This window comes from Narcine bancroftii, chromosome 3 (genome assembly GCF_036971445.1).
Source record: "Narcine bancroftii isolate sNarBan1 chromosome 3, sNarBan1.hap1, whole genome shotgun sequence".
In the NCBI taxonomy this organism is placed as follows: Eukaryota; Metazoa; Chordata; class Chondrichthyes; order Torpediniformes; family Narcinidae; genus Narcine; species Narcine bancroftii.
Window position 1 is genome coordinate 231890861 of NC_091471.1, and position 18250 is coordinate 231909110.

General features: G+C 52.4%; 1 protein-coding gene across 1 annotated transcript in view; it reads left to right on the forward strand.

Moving 5' to 3' along the window:
• LOC138758256 (sarcoplasmic/endoplasmic reticulum calcium ATPase 1-like) overlaps nt 1-18250 on the forward strand; it is a 47403-nt gene that overhangs the window by 12234 nt on the left and 16919 nt on the right. Inside the window, 5 exon segments of the mRNA XM_069926915.1 lie at nt 1319-1485; nt 5804-6101; nt 6541-6707; nt 16135-16223; nt 16818-16920. Of these exon segments, the coding sequence (XP_069783016.1) occupies nt 1319-1485; nt 5804-6101; nt 6541-6707; nt 16135-16223; nt 16818-16920 (824 nt within the window).

The following is an 18250-nucleotide window of genomic DNA, read 5'->3' on the forward strand; positions in this document are numbered from 1 at the left end:
ACAGAGACAGGGAGGGAAGAAGTCAGTAGGGTGGTTACAGAGACAGAGAGGGGTGTAGGGGACCAGAGAGGGTTACAGAGACAGGGAGGGGTGTAGAGGACCGGAAGAGGTTACAGAGCCAGGGAGGGGTATCGGGGACTAGTGGAAGTTACAGAGACAGAGAGGGGTGTAGGGAGGGATAGGGTTACATCGACAGGGTGAGGTGTAGGGGAATGGAGGGGTGTTACAGAGACTGGGAGGGGTGTTGTGGACTGGAGTGGGTAAGAGAGACAGTAGGGATGTAGCGGACTGGAGGTGTTTACAGAGACAGGGAGGGGTCTAGGGGAACAGAGGTGGTTACAGAGACAGGGATGCATGTAGGGGACTGGAGGGGCTTACACAAACGGAGGCATGTTGGGGACCAGAGGGGGTTACAGAGACAGTGAGAGATGTCAGGGACTGGAGGGGTTACAGAAATAGGGAGGGGTATTGTGGACCAGAGGGGATTATGGAGACAGGGAGGGATGTCAGAGACTGGAAGGGGTTACAGTGACAGAAGGGGAGTAGAGGTCCAGAGGGTGTTACAAAGGCAGGGAGGGTAGAAGGGGACTGGAGGGAGTGTGGGTTACAGAGACAGTAGGGGTGTAGGGGACTGGAGGGGCTAACGCAAACAGGGAGGCATTTAGGGGACCAGAGGGGTTTACAGAGACAAGGAGAGATGTCAGAGACTGGAGGGGGTTACATAAATAGGGAGGGGTGTAGTGGACCAGAGGGGATTATGGAGACTGGAGGGGATTACAGAGACAGAAGGGGTATAGAGGTCCAGAGGGTGTTACAGAGACAGGGAGGGGTGTAGGGGAACTGAACGGGTTACAGAGACAGTGGGGGTAGAAGCAGACCGGAGTGGGTGACAGAGACAGGGAGGGTGTATGGGACTGGAGTGGGTTAATGAGACAGTGAGGCGAGTAGGGGACCGGAAGGGCTTACACAAACAGGGAGGCATGTAGGGGACCAGTGGGGGTGACAAAGACAGGGAGAGATGTCAGGGACTGGAGGGGGTTACAGAAATAGGGAGGAGTTAGAGGTCCAGTGGGGGTTACAGAGACAGGGAAGGGCGTTGGGAACTTTATGTGGTTACAGATAGGGGTGTTGGACACAGGAGGGGTGTAGGGGACCGGATGGGGTTTCAGAGACAGGGAGGGTGTTGGCGACTGGAGGGAGTAACAGAGACAGGGAGGGGTGTCAGAGACCAGAGGGGGTTACAGAGTCAGGGGGACACACCAAACCATCCCTCACTGTGTGATTTCCACCTCTGTCCCCCCGCCTTCCCCAATCACAGTTGGAGACAAGGTCCCAGCAGACATTCGCTTGCTGTCAATCCTCTCCACCACCCTGCGCGTGGACCAGTCTATCCTGACCGGAGAGTCTGTGTCTGTGATCAAGCACACGGACCCCGTACCCGACACCAGAGCCGTGAACCAAGACAAGAAGAACATGCTCTTCTCCGTGAGTACCCTCCCTTCCCCTCTGCCGCTGGTGTCTGAGCCGCCCCAACTGCCTTTCCAAGCACAGTCACATCTCCCATGCATAGGCATCAAATCTCTTGAACCATAGAACAATTCCAGCTCAGAAACAGGCCACATTGGCCCCTCTCATCTGATGTCTTACCACTTTATCTTGCCTGGTCTCATGCTGACCTGCACTCAGACCCTAGCCCTCCATATCCCTCCTATCCAATGTGCCCTCTAATTTCTTGTTGCCAGTGTGTGGAAAAAAATCTTCTGTCATGCAAATTTTTTTCCTGTGTCAAATGTATGTGCGCACTGAATGCTCGTTCCACATTTCCATCGCTCTCTGTGTGAAGAAGTTTCCCCTAAACTTCTCCCCTTTCACCCTTAACCCATGCCCTCTGGTTTGTGTCTCACCCACCCTCAGTGGGAAAAGCCGACCTACATTTACTCTGTCTGTCCCCTCATCATTTTAAATACTTCCTTCCAATCTCCCCTCATTCTTCCACACTCCAGGGAATAAAGTCCCAATCTGTTTAACCTTTCCCTGTAACTCAGTTCCTGAAGTCAGGGCAACAGGGTTGGCGTATGTTGGAGGGGAGTATTAGCGAGTTAGAGAGAGGCATGGACCAACCTGTCAACGGGATGAGCCTCCCTGTCGTTGAGGCCATCCCTCCGATGAGGGACAAGAGGGCGCTCATTTTATTGCGTCAAGCTGTACGCAGACTAGTGGCGCTACCGTGGGGTGGGTGGATACTCTCTTGCGGGGGTCAACCTAGACATTACTGGCGCAGGAGGAAATGGGGGGGGGGGTTTGACACCAGGGATGGCTGCGAACCTTAGGGGTTCACATTTACGTTTGCGGGGGGTGATACATCGACGCTGCCGAGCAACATCCTAGTAAATCTCTGCACTCTTTGTGGTTCGGTGACCAAAACTGCACACAATACTCAAAATTTGGCCTCACCAATGTCTTATACAACTTCACCATAACATCCCAACTCAAACAGATGTGAGTAAGAAAGTGCGCTGACCGGCTGCATCACGGTCTGGTACAGGTATCCCCCGAGCGGAAAGCCCTGCCAAAAGTCATGGACACAGCCCAGAAACATCACGGGCAGAACCACCCCCCCCCCACCATTGAGAGCATCCATGGGGAACGCTGCCGTCGGAGAGCAGCTGCGATCATCAAGGTTCAACACTGCCCAGCACATGCTGTTCTTGCTGCTGCCATCAGGAGAGAGGTCTTGGCACCACAAGATTCGCACCAGCAGATTCAGGAACAGCAGTTCCCCCTCCATCATCAGATTCCTCAATGACAAACTCAATCAGGGACTCATTTAAGGACTCTGATGTGCACATTTTATTCTCTGTATTGCAGTCAGTTTGTTAACATTTTAATTGTTCACATGTTTACACTGAGTGCAGTTTAATTTTTGCACTCTAAAGACTCCTGCAGGTTTCTACAAGTATGCCGTGGAGATCAATCTGGTTGCATCAGATTTCAGATTTATTGTCTAAAGTACAGACATCACATCACATACTGCCCTGAAATTCTTTATCCTGTGGGCGAGGCAGAATTACCACTTGTTGGTAGTGCAAAAATAAAACTGTACACATTATACACAAGTAAACAATTAAAGAAATGTAAACCAACTGACTGTGGAATACAGAGAGAATAAAAATCAATAAAGTGCACAAGTAAGAGTCCCTGATTGAGTTTGTCGTTGAGGGGTTGCAGCTGTTCCTGAACCTGGTGGTGCGAGTCTCATGACCCCTACACCTCTTTCCTGAAGGCAGCAGTGAGAACCGAGCATGCGCTGGGTGGTGTGGATCCTTGATGATCACTGTTGCTCTCCGACAGCAGCATTCCCCATGGATGTTCTTGACGGTGGGGAAGGTTTTGCCTATGATGTCCTGGGCTGTGTCCACGACCTTTGGCAGGGCTTTCTGCTCAGGGGTATTGGCATCCCCGTACCAGTCCGCAATGCAGCCAGTCAGCACACTTTCCACCACATGTCTGTGGAAATTTGCCAGGGTTTTCGATGTCACGTTGAACATCTGCAAACTCCTGAGGAAGTAGAGGTGCTGACATGCTTTTTTCACGATGCCATTGGCGTGTCGGATCCAGGAAAGATCCTCCGAGATTAGTGGCTCCCAATAACTCCTAATCATGAGCTGATCCATCCTCCCACTCCTCGGCCTTCTCCCCATAACCTTTGATGCCCCAGCTAATCGAGCACCTGTGGATCAATCTCTGCCTTAAATCCACCCAAAGACCCGGCCTCCACAACCGCCAATGGCAACAAATTCTGCAGATTCACTATCCTCTGGCTGAAGAAATTCCTCCCATGTCTCTGTTCTAAGTGGACGTCCTTCAAGCCTGAAGTCGTGCCCTCTTGTCCTGGACTCTCCCACTGTGGGGAAACAACCTTTCTACTTCTACCCGTCCATGCTTTTTGACATTGAAAATGTTTCAATGAGAAGCCAGTGGATCATGATCAAAATGTCAATGAAGATGTCACAAAATTCAATGCTTTTTCTGCAGCAAGTCACATGCGCTAAATGACCTCCTTCCTGATGGTAGCAGAGGGCCTGGCCTGGGTGGTGGAGGGTCCTCGAGGAGAGAGGCTGCTTTTTGAAGACCCCGACTCACATCTATGTTCTCGATGGAGTGAGGTCTGTTGTCCGTGATGTCGCAGCCAAGTTCACAACCCTCTGGACTTTATTCTTCTTGTCCCGAGAGTTGGCGCCTCTGTACCGGGCAGAGATGCAACCGGCCACAATGCTCTCCACGGTCCACCTGTAAAGGTTTCCGAGATTCTTCAGTGATGGACCAAATCTCCTCAGGAAGTATAGCCACTGGCGAGCCTTCTTTGTGATTGATTCAACATGGAGACTCCAGGACAGATCCTCAGAGATGTTGACCCCCAGGAATTTGAAGTTCTTGACTCTCTCTACGAGGACAGGGTCATGTCCCCCTGACTCCCCCCTGAAGTCCACAATCATCTCCTTGGTTTTGCTGATGTTGAGCACAAGGTTGTTGTCGTGACTCCATTCAACGAGCTGATCCATCTCCCTCCTGGATGCTTCCTCGTTGCCGATTGTGATTCTGCCGACAACTGTGGTGTGGTCGGCAAATTTAAAGATGGCTCTCTTCCCTGACGGGAGCAGCTGAAAGATGTCATATATGGGGTGGAAGGGGTCCTCGATGATATTGCATGTCCTCTTCGGACAACAATTATGGTAGATCCTCTCTGCCAATCCTGTGGATTGACCTCTGATCCATTTCTCTGCAGCAGCTATACCCATACTGTGATGCAGCCGGCCAGGACGCTCTCAATGGAGCTCCTGTAGGAGGTTGACATAACAGTGGCCGGTCGTCTTGCCCACTTCAGTCTTCTCAGGAAGCATAGTCCTGACAAGTGAGGAGATGTTGAGTGTCCACGATAGGACACTGGTTCAGTGAACTCCAGTGAACTTGGTGCTCTCCACTCTTTCCACCACAGAGTTGTTGATGTGTAGTGGAGGGTGGTCATTCCTGGTCCTCCTGAAGACCACAATCATTTTGCTTGCCTTGTTCATGTTGAGACTCATCCCACTGACCCCCTCCCCACCCCTGTCCCCCACCATGATTATTAAGAACTGACCCCTGTGTACGTATTAATAACCGTTGAGCAGGTATTTGTTAATACAATTTACCAGAGGCTTGGAAGAGGAGAACGAGAGAGAGGAGAGGAACAGGAAAGGGTAGAAGGGGAGAGAGAAAGGAAAGAAGATGAGAGGGAGTAGAGAGAAAGGGAGGGGGAGAGGGAGGGGAAAGAGGGGTTGAGGGAAGATGGAAAGTGAGGGGGAATGAGAGAGAGAAGGTAATATGGAGGGGAAGGATGGGGAGCGAGGTGGAAAGGGGGAGAAACATGGGGAGCGAGAGATGGGAGAGAGGAGAGGAGTGAAGTGGAGATGGGGAGAGAGATGGGGAGTGAGAGATGAGAGCTGGGGAGCGAGGTGGAGAGAGGGGAGAGAGATGGGGAGCAAGAGATGGGAGAGAGAGGAGGGGAGTGAGGTGGAGAGGGGGGAGAAAGATGGGTAGCAGAAGGTGGGAGAGAGAGGAGGGGAGTGAGGTGGAGAGGGGGAGAAAGATGGGTAGCAGAAGGTGGGAGAGAGAGGTGGAGAGGAGGGACGGGGTGTGAGGGGGAAAGGAGGGGGAGAGAGAGAAGGGGTGCAGAGAGAGGGGGAAGAGAGGGAAAGGGGGTCAGAGAGAGAGAGGGGTGGGAATCCATTCACACTAATGCACTCCCTCTCTTCCCCTTGCTCAGGGCACGAACATCGCAGCAGGCAAAGCCACAGGGGTAGTGGTAGCCACGGGAGTGAGCACTGAGATCGGCAAGATCCGGGACCAGATGGTGGCCACAGAGCAGGAGAAGACGCCCCTTCAGCAGAAGCTGGACGAGTTTGGAGAGCAGCTCTCCAAGGTCATCTCCCTGATCTGTGTGGCCGTCTGGCTCATCAACATCGGCCACTTCAACGACCCTGTGCACGGTGGCTCCTGGATCCGTGGCGCTGTCTACTACTTCAAGATTGCCGTGGCCTTGGCCGTGGCCGCCATCCCTGAGGGTAGGTCCCGAGGGGGTCAGGACCTGGGGCTCTGGGGCCCCAGAGGGAGGGAGGGGGAGAGAGAGAGAGAGAGAGAGAGAGAGGAGGGGGGGAGAGGGGAAGGAAGATGGAGAGGGGGTGAGAGATGGGAAAGGGGGAAGAAAGGTAGGGGGAAAATATGAGAGGGGAGAGTGATAGGGGAGAGGTGAGAAAAAAGGTAGGGGAAAAATAAAAATAGGAGATGGAAGAGGTGGAGAGAGGGAGGATGGAGGGAAAGAAAAGTCGGGGAAAAATAGGAGAGGAGGGGAGAGAGATGGGGAGAGGTGGGGAGGGGTGGAATGGTGGGGGAAAGCACCTGGGGTCTCAGGGTCTGGGGTTTTGAAGGATGAGGGATCCTTTGACCCTCTCCCTTCTTTTCCTCTCCCCTGTGCCCCCTATCCTTCTTGTCCATAACCCCCAGGTTTGCCGGCCGTTATCACCACCTGCCTGGCCCTGGGAACTCGGAGAATGGCCAAGAAGAACGCCATTGTCCGCAGCCTGCCCTCCGTTGAGACCCTGGGCTGCACATCGGTCATCTGCTCCGACAAGACAGGGACCCTCACTACCAACCAGATGTCTGTCTGCAAGGTAGGAGACCACTCCCTCACTCCAGATCCTCGGTATGGGATCCACTCTTGCTCTGCACCCTCAGTACAGGACCCTGTCATCCAATCTTCTTCCCTTCCTTCCTTCTTCCCTCCTCTCCTCCTCCCCTACCCCTCCCTCCCTCTGCTCCTCCTCTCCTGCCCCTCCCTCCTCTCCTCCTCTGCCCCTTCCACCCTCCTCACCTGCCCCTCCCTCCCTTCTCTTCCTCCCCTTCCCCTCCTTCCCTCCTTTACTCCCCTGCCCCTCTCTCCCTCCTCCCCGCCCCTTTCTCCCTTCTCCCGCTCCTTCCCCTTCCTCCCTCCTCTCCTCCTCCCCTGCCCCTTCCTCTCTCCTCCTCCTCCTCCCCTGCCCCTTCCTCCTCCCCGCCTCTTCTTCCCTCCTCTCCTCCACCCCTGCCCCTTCCTCCCTCTCCTCCCCTGCCCCTTCCTTCCTCCTCTCCTCCTTCCCTGCCCCTTCCTCCCTCCTCTCCTCCCCTGCCTCCCTCCCTCCTCACTATCCCTTCCTCTTCTCCTCCCGACCCCTTCCCCTGCCCCTTCCTCCCTCCTCTCCTCCTCCCCTGCCCCTTCCTCTCTCCTCCTCCTCCCCACCCCTTCCTCCCTTCTCCCACCCCTTCCTCTCCTCCTCCCGACCCCTTCCCCTGCCCCTTCCTCCCTCCTCTCCTCCACCCCTGCCCTTTTCTCCCTCTCCTCCCCTGCCCCTTCCTCCCTCCTCTCCTCCTTCCCTGCCCCTTCCTCCCTCCTCTCCTCCCCCGCCTCCCTCCCTCCTCACTATCCCTTCCTCTCCTCCTCCCGACCCCTTCCCCTGCCCCTTCCTCCCTCCTCTCCTCCTCCCCTGCCCCTTCCTCTCTCCTCCTCCTCCCCACCCCTTCCTCCCTTCTCCCACCCCTTCCTCTCCTCCTCCCGACCCCTTCCCCTGCCCCTTCCTCCCTCCTCTCCTCCTCCTCCTCCCCTGCCCCTTCCTCTGTCCTCCTCCACCCCTGCCCCTTCCTCTCTTCTCCTCCTCCCCTGCCTCTTCCTCCCTCCTCTCCTGCTCTCTCCTGCCCCTTCCTCTCTCCTCTCCTCCTTCCCTGCCCCTTCCTCCCTCCTCTCCTCCTCCCCTGCCCCTTCCTCCCTCCTCCTTCCCTGCCCCTTCCTCCTTCCTCTCCCTTGCTCCTTCCTCCTTTCTCTCCCTTGCTCCTTCCCCCCTCCTCTCGGCACACCTTGCCAAAGGGCTGAAGCCCGAAAAGCTGTCTACCTCTTCTTCTTTGGCTTGGCTTCGTGGACGAAGATTTATGGAGGGGTAAATGTCCACGTCAGCTGCAGGCTTGTTTGTGGCTGACAAGTCTGATGCGGAACAGGCAGACACGGTTGCAGCGGTTGCAGGGGAAAATTTGTTGGTTGGGGTTGGGTGTTGGGTTTTTCATCCTTTGTCTTTTGTCAGTGAGGTGGGCTCTGCGGTCTTCTTCAAAGGAGGTTGCTGCCCGCCGAACTGTGAGGCGCCAAGATGCACGGTTTGAGGCGATATCAGCCCACTGGCGGTGGTCAATGTGGCAGGCACCAAGAGATTTCTTTAGGCAGTCCTTGTACCTCTTCTTTGGTGCACCTCTGACACGATGGCCAGTGGAGAGCTCGCCATATAACACGATCTTGGGAAGGCGATGGTCCTCCATTCTGGAGACGTGACCTACCCAGTGCAGTTGGATCTTCAACAGCGTGGATTCAATGCTGTCGGCCTCTGCCATCTCGAGTACTTCGATGTTAGGGATGAAGTCGCTCCAATGAAAGTCGCTCCAATGAAGGGTCGTTGAAGTGGCGGCTGGTGGAAGCATTCTAGGAGCCGTAGGTGATGCCGGTAGAGGACCCATGATTCAGAGCCGAACAGGAGTGTGGGTATGACAACGGCTCTGTATACGCTTATCTTTGTGAGGTTTTTCAGTTGGTTGTTTTTCCAGACTCTTTTGTGTAGTCTTCCAAAGGCGCTATTTGCCTTGGCGAGTCTGTTGTCTATCTCATTGACGATCCTTGCATCTGATGAAATGGTGCAGCCGTGATAGGTAAACTGGTTGACTGTTTTGAGTTTTGTGTGCCCGATGGAGATATGGGGGGGCTGGTAGTCATGGTGGGGAGCTGGCTGATGGAGGACCTCAGTCTTCTTCAGGCTGACTTCCAGGTTTTGCTGTCTACCTACCTTTCCCATAAAGAACACTGCACAGCCTCTGGAGCTTCTTCAGGTCTCTGGTGGAATTAGAAACAGTCCAAAATGCTGGAGGAACTCAGCCGGTCTTTTCACCGTCCATAGGAGACAAAGATCTATTGCTGGCATTTTGGGCCTAAGCCTTTCTTCAAGGAAAAATCAGAAAATGGCAGGAGCAGGATTTATCAGAAAGTCTCAGAATTCAAACAACGGGGGAGGAATCCAGACCAACAAAAGGTGGTAATTGGATGTGATGAGGGACTAGGTTGGAGTTTATCATGTTTGTATGAAAGGAGATGGATTGGACCGCGAGGAAGGTTTTCAAAGTTTGTGGAGGGATCTGAACCAGCTGGAAAATGGGCTGATAAATGTCTGATGGAATTTAATGCAAACAAGTGTGAGGTGTTGCATTTTGGAAGGACAAACCAAGAAAGGACGTCCATGGTGAATGGTCGGGCACTGAGGAGAGCGGTAGAACAGAGGGATCTGGGGATACAGATACATCATTCCCTGAAAGTGGAGTCACAGGTGGACAGGGTTGTAAAGAGAGCTTTTGGCACATTGGCCTTCATAAATCAAAGTATTGAGTACAGGATCTGGGATGGTATGGTAAAGTTGTAGAAGACATTGGTGAGGCCACATTTGGAATATTGTATGCAGTTTTGGTCACTGAACTACAGGAAAGATCTCAATAAGATAGAAAGATGCAGAGGAGATTTACTAGGATGTTGCCTGGACTTCAGGAACTGAGTTACAAGGAAAGGTTAAACAGATGAGAACTTTATTCCCTGATGCAGAGAAGAATGAAGGGAGATTTGATCACCATGTTTAAAATGATGAGGGGGACAGACAGAGTAAATGTAGGCTGGCTTTTTTCACTGAGGGTGGGTGAGATCCAAACTAGGGGACACGGGTTAAGGGTGAAAGGGGAAAAGTTTAGGGGGAACTTCTTCACACAGAGAGTGGTGGGAGTGCGGAACAAGCTGAGGTGATGAATGAGGGCTCAGTATTAACATTTAAGAATTTGGACAGCTACGTGGATCGGAGAGGTACGGAGGGATATGGACTGGGTGCAGGAGGGACTAGGCAAAAAAAAATGGTTTGGGGAAAGGAGGGAGTTTAACGAAAGCCGGTGCTTGATATGAATGCCATTTGGTTGGAGGGTGCCCAGTTGGAAGATGAGGCGTTGTTTGTCCAATTTGCAGGCAGTCTCTGCCTGACTGTGCCCAAGACCGTGGACAGACTCCTTGGTGAATGGGATGGGGGAATTGAAACAGGGGAATCCACACCACTCCGGCGGACAGAGCCGAGGCACTGGGCGAAGCTGTCACTCGACTTGTGTCCCAGTCTCCCCGACGTAGAGGAGACCACAGCAGGAGCACCGGATGCAGTAGGCGAACACCCCATACAGATTCACGGGCGTTGGTTCACTTGGGAGGTGCTTTTGGAGCCCCAAAAGGTTGTGAGGGAGGAGGTATGGGCGCAAGTGGAGCATTGCATCCATCATCACATCCAATTGACACTGTTTGTTTGTCTGGATTCCTCTCCCATTGCCTGTATAATGAGACTTTCTGGATGAGGAAGTGGAGGGATGGATTAGTAAGGCTGCTGATGACACAAAGGTTGGGGGTGACGTGGATAGTGTGGAGGTTGCAATGGGACATTGACCGGATGCAAAACTGGACTGAGAAGTGGCAGAAGGAGTTCAACCCAGATAAGTGGTTCATTTCGGTAGGTCAAACATGATGGCGGAATATAGTATTGTTATGAGCCCAGAGGACCCCAAAACCCAGCAGCAATAGATAATCACCAAGACAAATGGTTACTTAATCAAAAGTTGCTTTTAATTATCTACAAATATGAATCACACTTTAACTTATCTCTATTGACATAACTAACCCAACTTAACCCCCTTTTAATTCTAAGTGCACGTGTATGTAATGTGTGTGTAAGTTCAGAAAAGTTCTTTGGTTCACAGTCCAATCTCACTTCTCATTCCTCCAAGTTCACTGATTGCAGGCAATTCTTATACTGTGCACAGAATTTTACATTTATAAAGTTCACCAGGCTTTGGTGATTGAAAGGTAAATGGTTACCACTCAGGAAGGTTCTTGTCGGTTTTCAGAGAGAAATTTGTTGTTCCAGGACATCCACAACTGATGTACTTCCATCAGCCACTCCAGTGTCTTGCTGACAAAACTTGCCCCTTCAGGGTTCTCCAGATGATAACCTCTTTCTTTCAGGTCACCACAGAGTTCTTTTTTGTTTCCCTTATTCCAAGTGAAACATTAGACAGCTACTCCTCTCCTCTTGCATGAACCACAAGGGCTTTGACCAGGCCATCTTACAAATGGGCTTTCCATATGTTTGCCAGCTTGTCCTGTTCTAGTCTGCAGAACTGCAGAACTGATATCTGTCTCTCTATCAATTTCCCAGAGAAAAGTCTGGTTGATTCTCTCTGCTTGCAACCACATGACCCTCTTAGAACAACAAGTTCTCTTCCAGACAATCTGAGGCTCCAGCGATCTTTCTTCTGTTGCCATTAGTGAAGTCTCTTGAGCACTCTTCAAAACTCTTGTAAAAGCTTGAGGCCCTGATATGTCTGGCATGGGGCAGAGCTCCAGCATTTCAAATAAGATCTGTTTTAAAGTGTTTGTATGTGACCTACTCTAACAAACCTTTCCCAATTTATCTCCCAAAAACTTATCTATATACTTTGTCACAGTATTAATGGTAAGGCTCTTGGCAATATGGAGTATCAGAGGGATCTTGGGTCGAGACCATAGGACGCTCAAGGCAGCTACGCAGGTTGACTCTGTGGTTAAGAAGACATATGGTGTATTGACCTTCATTAATCATGGAATTGAATTTAGGGGCTGAAAGGTAATGTTGCAGCCATTCAGGACCCCGGTCAGACCCCACTTGGAGTACTCAGTTCTGGTCACCTCACTACCGGTAGGATATAGAAGCCATAGAAAGGGTGCAGAGGAGATTCACAAGGATTGGGGAGCTCACCTTGTGAAAACATGTTGAGTGAACTTGGCCTTTTCTCTTGGAGTGGTGGAGGGTGAGAGGTGACCTGAGAGAGGTGTTCAAGATGATGAGATTGTGTGGATACTCAGAGGCCATTTCCCTGGGTTGAAATGGTTGCCACAAGAGGACATGGGTTTAAGGTGCTTGGGGAGGTGCTCTGCACACCCCCTCTGTAACTGGATCCTTGACTTCCTCATCGGAAGACCACAGTCAGTACAAATGGGAAACAACGTCTCCTCCTCACGGATCATCGTCACAGGTGCACCCCGAGGATGTGCGCTTAACCCACTGCTCTACTCATTCTACACACATGACTGTGCAGCCAGGCGCAATTCCAATGCCGTCGACAAGTTTGCCGATGACACCACAGTTGTTGGTAGAGTCTCAAATGACAACAAGGAAGTGGACAGGAGGGAGGTGGATCAGCTCGTTGAATGGGGTCACAACAACAACCTTGTGCTCTTCATCAGCAAAACCAAGGAGATGATTGTGGACTTCAGGAGGGAGTCAAGGGAACACAACCCAGTCCTCATTGAGGGCTCAGTCGCAGAGGGAGTCAAGAACTTCAAATTCCTAGGGGTCAACATTTCCAAGGATTTGACCTGGAGCCTCCCATGTTGATGTGATCACAAAGAAGGCTCACCAGCAGCTATACTTTGTGAGGTGTCTGAGGAGATTCGATCCATCACTGAAGATTCTCGTAAACCTCTACAGGTGGACGATGGAGAGGATTCTGGCCGATTGCATCACTGCCTGGTATGGAGGCACCAACTCTCAGGGCAAGAAGAAACTCCAGTTAACTCGGCTGCAACATCACGGGCGCCAGACTTCACTCCATCAAGGACATTGACATGAGGCGGGCTCTTAAAAAAGCAGCCTCTCTTCTCAAAGACCCCACCATCCAGGCCAGGCCCTCTTCACTCTGCTGTCAACGGGGAAAAGGTCCAGGAGCCTGAACACGAGCTACTCAGCAGCACAAGGATGGCTTCTTCTTCTCCGCAATCAGATTCCTGAATGAATCACAGATGCTGCCTGACTTTTCGTGCACTGTTATTTTTACAGTAATGTGGTTAAGATGGTTAGAATATGAATGTTTGCCCTGTGACGCTGCCACAAGACATCGAAATTCATGACAGTAAATTCTGATTCTGAGTAGGTACAGAGGAGATGTTGGGTAATTCTTTTTACTCAGAGAGTGGTGGGTGCTTGGAATGGCCTGCCGGCCACGGTGGTGGAGGTTGATAGACGATAGGGACAGCCAAGTAATCTCTAAGGCAGGGATATGTTCGGCACCACTTTGTGGGCCGAAAGGTCTGCACTGTCCTTTGTCTCTATGTTAATTCCTGCTTTTAGGTCACTCTTGCTTATTTCCTTGGAGAAAGGCTCAGGCCCCGAAATGTCAGTAATATATCTTTGCCTCCTGTGGGCACTGAAAAGACCGGTTTGAGCTCCTCCAGCATTTCAGTGCAGTTTTTAACTACAATCATGTGAACTTCCGCATTTCACACCAGTGCAATTAAACGTGGCGTGTGTCAACCTTGGTGCAGGGGGCGGGCGGCAGGGGGGGGACAACGTTTGGAGGTTAATTTTTGTGACACGCAAGAAAACAAAAGTTGTGATATTACGCGGAATTCCCTTTCGTCTGCCGAGAGGCAGACCGAGATTCGATCATCGGCATAGTTGCCCGACACCCCTTGGATCCAGAGCTCGGGTCGCCAATGGATCGAAGAGGGGCTGGAGGCCAATCCTCGGATGCTCGGTGCCTCCAGGATGAGGGTTAAAGGTCCCATTATTGTCTCGTAAATACTACACTTAGAATGTAACACACATGAAATTTCTTTGATTTTTGTCTACTGTAAGGAAGGCAGAGCTAATTCATAGAATTCTGTAGACACCGTGGTTGGAATAAAAATCTCACAAAATGCTAGAGAATCTCAGCAGGTCAAATGGTGACCTTTAAGTAGCAAAGGTAAAGGTAAAGATACATCACCGACATTTCAGGTTTGAGCCCTTCAATTTGGTATGGGAAAACGCTGGTGCGCGTGGGGGGGAGGGGGGTAGGGGTGGAAGGGGAAGGGTGGCAGGGCCGGAGATGATAGGTGGAGAAGGAAGGTAGGAGAGAGTAACAATGAGGGGAAGGGGGGTAGGATGGTAGGAAAGAACTGGAAGGAGAGGAAAAGGAGGGAGGCAGGTTTAATGGAAAGGAGTGAAGTCAATGTTCATGCCATGTGGCAGGAGGGTGCCCAGCCAGAAAATGTTGTTCCTTCAATCTGCAGGTGGTCTGGAGGTGGTGGGGGGAACAGTGCACATGGACAGACACGCGAGCTCGGGAGTGTGACCCAGAATTGAAAGGGTTGGGCACTGGGAAGGACGCTGGGAATCTTGTGGACAGAGAGGAGGTGCTGAGCCAAGCAATCTCCCGGTCTGTGTCTGGCCCCTGTGATGTAGAAAGGGCCACAAAAGGCGCACCGGATGCAGTACATCAGGCACTTTGCCTGGCTGAAATGAGGCCCCCCAGGGAGGAACGAACTTGCGATCCCTGGTTTACAAGACCACCCCCCCAGGGAAGCCTCTTTGGCTTCTCTTTCTCTGACTGTAAAGGACGCCGGGTGATATCTGCTAATGCAGTGGCATCACTGGGGTTGGCATCACCAAAGTGTGATAACTCATGGTGCTCCCCACGCCCCACCCACCCCTCTCAGTGGACCTCCTCCCATACTAGACCAGACAGAATCCTCAATAATGTTTCTTGTACTAATGTTACTTGTAAATCATAATTCCCATATCTCACAGCACTTGCTTGTGCACATGAAACCATGTGATTGGAGGTATCATTGTCACTGGGTAGTAATGAGAGCTCCAACCGCAGCACATTAGAAAGTTAAAAAAGTAAATGAGCAGAGGGTTTTGGCCTTGTAGGTATCATAATTGAATAATCAGGATTTATCGTCATGAACCAGTCAAGAAATTCAATGTTTGCTGCAGCATCATAGTGTAAACATTCATATTATAACCATCTTACAGCATTAATGTAAAAATATTAAAATAATAGTGGCACCAAAAGTCAGGCAGTGTCTGTGGTTCATCGATCATCCAGGAATCTGGTGACAGAGGAGAAGAAGCCGTCCTTGTGCTACTGAGTAGCTCGTCATCAGGCTCCCGGACCTTTTCCCCGATGGTAGCAGAGTGAAAGGGGTCTGGCCTGGGTGGTGGAGTCTTTGAGGAAAGAGCCTGCTTTTTTTAAGACCCCACCTCATGTTGATGTCCTCGATGGAGTAAGGTCTGGTGCCTGTGACGTCGCAGCCGAGTTCACAGCCCTCTGGAATTATTCTTGTCCTGAGAGTTGGTGCCTCTGTACCAGGCAGTGATGGAACTGGCCAGAATGCTCTCCATGGTCCACCTGTAGAATTTTACGAGAGTCTTCAGTGACGGACCGAATCTCCTCAACTCCTCACAAAGTCTAGCCGCTGGCGAACCTTCTTCATCGTTGCATCGATGTGGAGGCTCTCGGACAGATCCTCGGAGATGTTGACCCGCCAGGAATTTGAAGTTCTTGACCCTCTCCAGTACTGAGCCTGCGATGAGGACTGGATCGTGTTCCCCTGACTCCCTCCTGAAGTCCATCTTCATCTCCTTGGTTTTGCTGACGTTGAGCACAAGGTTGTTGTTGTGACCCCATTCAATGAGCCGATCTATGTCCCTGACAATATAATGATAGATGTAAGCTGGGCTTACAAAAAATGTTTTTGTTATTATAACTAACTACAGGGATATTTTTATAAAAAGTAATAAATTTCTGCTGAAACACTGCACCAAAATATTATAGACAGTCATTTTGGTGTCATCCCCTCTGATGATGACGCCTGATGTGGTCTGTACCTCCCCCACCCCGCTAGTGACATCAGTGATGGTTGGTGAATATGGTAGACAAAAGGGAATTTCATGTAATATTATACCTGCTTTATTACATGACAATAAAATAATCTGAACTCTTGAAATGTCTGGGAGGGTCTGTTGCAGTTCCCGAAGCCCCAGTCACAGAGGGACGGCACTTGGCTTTGGTCTCTGCACTGCGGGGATGATGCGGTTGAGGCTGGGGAGGATGTGGAGAGGGTTGGCAACAAGGAAGCCCCTCCAGAGGTATGCACACTCACCCACTGTGCTCTTTCTCTTCCACCCACCCCACTCCCATCCTTGCTGACAGATGTTCATCATTGACAAAGTGGATGGGGATGTCTGCACCCTGAATGAGTTCTCGATCAGCGGCTCTACCTACGCTCCAGATGGCGAAGTGTAAGTCTGCCCCTACCCCTGGCATCCCACCCTTCTAACCCAAGGTCACGCCGTCCCACAGCACTCCTCACCATTCGTCATGTTCCACCCTCGTACCCCGAGGTCCCTCCCCGTGTCCTACACTCGTACCCTGAGGTCTATCCATCTCTGAAACTCACTGCCGTTCACCGTGTTCCACCCTCACACCCCAAGGTCCGTCCGTCTCTGACACTCTTCACTGTTCATTATGTCCAACCTTCATACCCCTCAGTCACTCAACACTCCCCATGTTCCACCCTTGTACCCCGAGGTCTGTCCATCTCTGACACTCCCCGCAGTTCACCATGTTCCACCCTCGCACTCCAAGGTCCGTCCATTTCTAGCACTCCCCATCGTTCACTGTGTCTGCCCCAATATTCCATGATCCAATTCCATGATCCCTCAGTCCATCCCCACTGTTCACCATGTCCTGCCTTCATACCCGCCCCTCGACACTCCCCACCATTTACCATGTCCCACTGTCCCTCGGGCTCCCCACCATTCACAGTGTCCCTCACCCTCCCTCCCTCGGCTCCCCACCATTCACAGTGTCCATCACCCTCCCTCCCTCCATAGGCAGAAGAATGACAAGACAGTGCGAAGTGGCCAATACGATGGTCTGGTTGAACTTGCCACAATCTGCTCCTTGTGTAATGACTCGTCCCTCGATTTCAATGAGGTGAGGGGTAGGCGGTAGAGAGAGGTGCAGGAAAGAGGGGGGAGAGAAAGTAGTGTAAATGAGGAGAAGAGGGGAGGGGAGAGAAAGGGGAGAAGCAAGAAGGTGTGAGAGAGTTGGGAGTTGCAAAAGAGAGGGGGAGGTGGGAAAGAGGGGAAGGGTACATAATGAGGGGGCAGAGGTTAGGATGATGTGGAAAGGGTGGGGTGAAGTGGAGGGGGAGAAGGAGAATGGTTGGGCTGTGGGAGAGCGAAGGGGTTTAGGAGAGATGGGAATGGAGAGAAGGAAGGGGGAGGGATGAGGAGGAGAGGGAAGGGGTGAGGGAGAGAGGGGAGGGGGTGAGGGGGAGAGAGGGGAAGGGGTGAGGGGGAGAGAGGGGAGGGGGTGAGGGGGAGAGAGGGGAAGGGTGAGGGAGAGAGGTAAGGGGTGAGGGGAGGGGTTAGAGAAGGAGGTGAGGGAGAGAGGGGAGGGGTGAGGAGAGGGGGTGAGGGAGAGGGGAGGGTAGAGGGGAAGGGGTGGGGAGAGGAGGAGGGGTGAGAGAGGAGAGGAGGTGAGGGGGAGGGGATGTGAGGGAGAGGGGGGGTGAGAAGGGGGGGTGAGAAGGGGGGGTGAGGGAGAGGGGAGGGGGAGGGGAGGAGAGAGGAGGGGCGAGGGAGAGAGAGGAGGGAGTGAGGGGGAGGGGGCGAGGAAGAGAGGGGAAGGGGTGGGGGAGGGGTGGAGAGAAGGGAGGGGGTGAGGGAGAGAGGGGAAAGGGTGGGGGAGAGAGGAGGTGAAGGAGGGGGAGGAAGTGAGGGAGAGGAGAGAAGGGGAGGGGATGAGGGGAGAGAGGGGAGGGGTGAGAGAGAGGGGAGTTGCAAAAGAGAGGGGGAGGTGGGTAAGAGGGGAAGTGTACATAATGAGGGGGCTGAGGTTAGGATGGTGTGGAAAGGGTGGGGTGAAAAGGTGAGGTGGAGGGGGGGAAAGGAGAGTGGGTTGGGCTGTGGGAGAGTGAAGGGGTATGGGAGAGATGGGGATGGAGAGAATGGAGGGGGAGGGGGGTGATGAGAGAGGGGAGGGAGTGAGAGGGGAGGTGGTGAGGCGAAAGGAGGGGGTGAGGGGGAGAGAGGGGAAGGGTAAGGGTGAGAGGAAAGGGTGGGGTAGAGGGGTAGAGGAGGGGGAGGAGGTAAGGGAGGGGCAAATGATGGGTGAGTGGGGAGGAGTGAGGGAGAGGGGAAGGGTGAGTGAGAGAGGGGAGGGGTCTAAGAAGAGAGGGGAGGGGGTGAAGGAGAGTGGGGAGGGGGTGAGAGAGAGAGGAGAGAGGTGAGGGGGTGAGAGGGGAAAGGGTGAGGGAGAG